The following is a 2,874-nucleotide window of genomic DNA, read 5'->3' on the forward strand; positions in this document are numbered from 1 at the left end:
AAAAAAAAAAAAAAAAGCATTCTTAGAACATAGATCCTTCAAAGGATCGCGACAAAGGATCAACAGAACTAAACGGATGGGACACCCAAGAAAGAACAGGTGAGAAAATGCACTATGAAGTTAGGAAGCAATGGCCATGTAAAATCAAGATATGGCCAGCAAAATGGTTTACCGTTCATGAAGTCTGTAGTAGGCGAGCTGAAGAGCAAGCTGAATAAAGGTATCAGGGTGAAGGGCCTCCTTCTTAGTGAGCTTTTTGCCAAAAGACGTGAAGGTAGATGCTGCTATCTGCAGATCAGATGCCTAACAGAAAATCAAACAGGAGCAGTGAAAACTCACAGAAAAGTGAACTCAACGCTCAAAGGGCATCAAATTATTATTTACATTAATCATCACACATAAAGAATTAAAGGTATTAAGGTTATAATTTTAAGATATCTTATGAAGCCATATTTGACTAATGACCACATTTTCATTTATGTCAGCTAACAAAAAAAATATTAATTTAAAAGAAAAACTAAAAACGTACCGCTTTGAGGTGTTGGTCTTTGGCTTGGGATACATCATTCAGTATTTTCTCATCCACAGTGAAAACCAGCTCCTCTGGCAGTGGTATATCCCGGACTTTTTCTGAACCCTGAAAATAGAAGACTTTAAATATATCTGTGGGGGGTGGGGGGGAACCTAGTAGAAAAGGGTGACAGACTTGCGCTGACATACCTTCCATCTTCCTTCTGTCTCTATGATTCTCTCATCAACATAATGTGCAATGTTCACCATAACCATTGCATCGTAAGGAGCATGCTGAAATGAAAACACAAGAGTTTGAATAGTTTGTGTCAAATTAAAATCTGACCCAGAATTTTTCACTTTCTTTACTTTTAATTGATAAGGTATGCCCGCCTTCCAGTATCTGACTCCCTAAAGATACAATTCTGTGCTACAGAATAGGAACTGCTGATTTTTCAAGACAAGAAAAAATGAACAAGTATTCAAAACTGAAAGCACATAATAGGGTTCTTGGAGTTTTGGCTGTAACCACAATCCAAAGAAATTACTGGGAGTTGCAGCAGGTATGCCCTGTGTCTTGTGCAAATAAATACAGTGTAGTACTCAGGTGAGGACAGAGACTACGGCAATTAAGAAGAGCGTGAGCATCTCTGGCTAAGAGAGGACCACTAAGAAAGAACTGGAAAGCAGGTCTAGTGTGCACACATCTACACAAATGCCTAGATTCTGCAGAAATAACTCATAAAGCACTGTGGGAAAGATGGGCTATGCTACTTCTATCTCCACCTACTTCTAGAATAAGAGCTACTTCATATTCTTGAGGTAAGCACCATATCCCTTGTATTAAGTTGAAGGAAACTGATCTGCCCACAGTGTTCCAAGGTTAGACAGTGGCCTAAGCCAGGCTAATGAGGACACACTTAACTCCCAAGGACCACATTTCAAACAAGCTAATAATAACCAATGACAACTACTTCAGGACCTCTTCTGGAGCTACTAGAACATGTTGGCTAGTCACAAAGCTAGGAGAGCTACAGTGTCCCTAAATCTGTGAATGCAATAACAACATTGGGCACTACACCTGAAAAGCAGCTTCAACTGCAAAAATGAGGAAATATTTTTATAATGAAAATATTTAGACATATCTAAGAATATAACTATGCCAACATCTTTTTAAGCTATTGCCAGATTAAATTTCATCAAATAAAACTGAGTAAGTTATGATTAATAAAACCACTATCACAAGATGAGGGATGAAGCTCGGAGTGGATCTCTTGCCTAGCATGCACACAGAACCCTAGGTTCACTCTCCACGCCACTAAGGCAGACAGAGCCCACTGCAAGCCTGAGGTTTGGGGTCTTTGTTTTATTTCATTCCATTGGTAAAACAGAGCAGGTCAAGTCCATGGGAAACAAAACAAGAGAAACAAGAAAGCAGTAATTTTGTGAAGGGTAAAATGGCAGCAGTCTCTAGACTTTTTTCCATTTTTTCACTGATTTTTAAAAAAACTTTTCCTTTCCTTTTGAGATTATAATATCATAATTTCCTACTCCCTTTCCTCCTTCCAAATTCTCTTGTGTACCCCTCCTTGTTCTCTGTGAAATTTGTGGCCTCTTTGATCGTTAGTGGTTGTCGTTTGCATGTATGTATAGGTACATACACATGTATGTGCGAGTCCAGCCTGCTCAGTCTGTATAATGTTACTTACATGTTTTCAGGGATGACCATTTGTTACTGGGCAATCAATTGGTGTGCTCTTCCCTGGGGAGAACTATTTGATAACAATAGGCTTTAAGAAATTACTCTGCATAAAAATTACATTCAAAATCCTTTTTTCAGACATGCTCCAAACTGTTGTCTTCAACAGAACTGACCTATGTTCAGCTTTCCCTGACAATTCAGAACAAAAATTTTTTTATTACAATAACATAAAAATAAAAATCTGTTTACTTACAGTACACTGTGATATGTGGGGCACTGGGCTAGGCACAGACAGTACGATACAAGTCTTTATAGTTGTACCCTTTGTATGCTCAAGTTAACATAATATGTTAAAGGGGGAGGGGGTGTTGCACTCTGGTAACAGCATACTCACATCACAGCAACAGCCAAATATTCCATTAGCAAAGGAAATCAAATTATAGGACTTGTCACCCCAGCGTACTGATGGATCTCCACAAAGAAGCATTTCAAAGACCTAGAAAACATTTTATTTTTCCAAAATTAAAAGTGTTTTGAAACTGATTTACAAGCAGACTTAAGAATATGCATCATGGGCTGGTGAGATGGCTCAGTGGGTAAGAGCACCCGACTGCTCTTCCGAAGGTCTGGAGTTCAAATCCCAGCAACCACATGGTGGCTCA

At 38.8% G+C, this 2,874-nt stretch overlaps 1 protein-coding gene across 2 annotated transcripts in view; it reads right to left on the reverse strand.

The window, feature by feature from the left end:
• Positions 1–2,874, reverse strand: part of Crot (carnitine O-octanoyltransferase) — a 30,123-nt gene that overhangs the window by 7,448 nt on the left and 19,801 nt on the right. For both annotated transcript variants that reach the window (XM_029535566.1, XM_021190694.2), the window contains exons 10-13: positions 2,607–2,708; positions 721–804; positions 530–637; positions 173–303 (exon numbers count right to left, since the gene is read on the reverse strand). In XM_029535566.1, coding sequence (XP_029391426.1) covers positions 173–303; positions 530–637; positions 721–804; positions 2,607–2,708 — 425 coding nt within the window. The remainder of the gene's footprint in view (positions 1–172; positions 304–529; positions 638–720; positions 805–2,606; positions 2,709–2,874) is intronic.

Source organism: Mus pahari, chromosome 2 (genome assembly GCF_900095145.1).
Source record: "Mus pahari chromosome 2, PAHARI_EIJ_v1.1, whole genome shotgun sequence".
Taxonomy (NCBI): domain Eukaryota; kingdom Metazoa; phylum Chordata; class Mammalia; order Rodentia; family Muridae; genus Mus; species Mus pahari.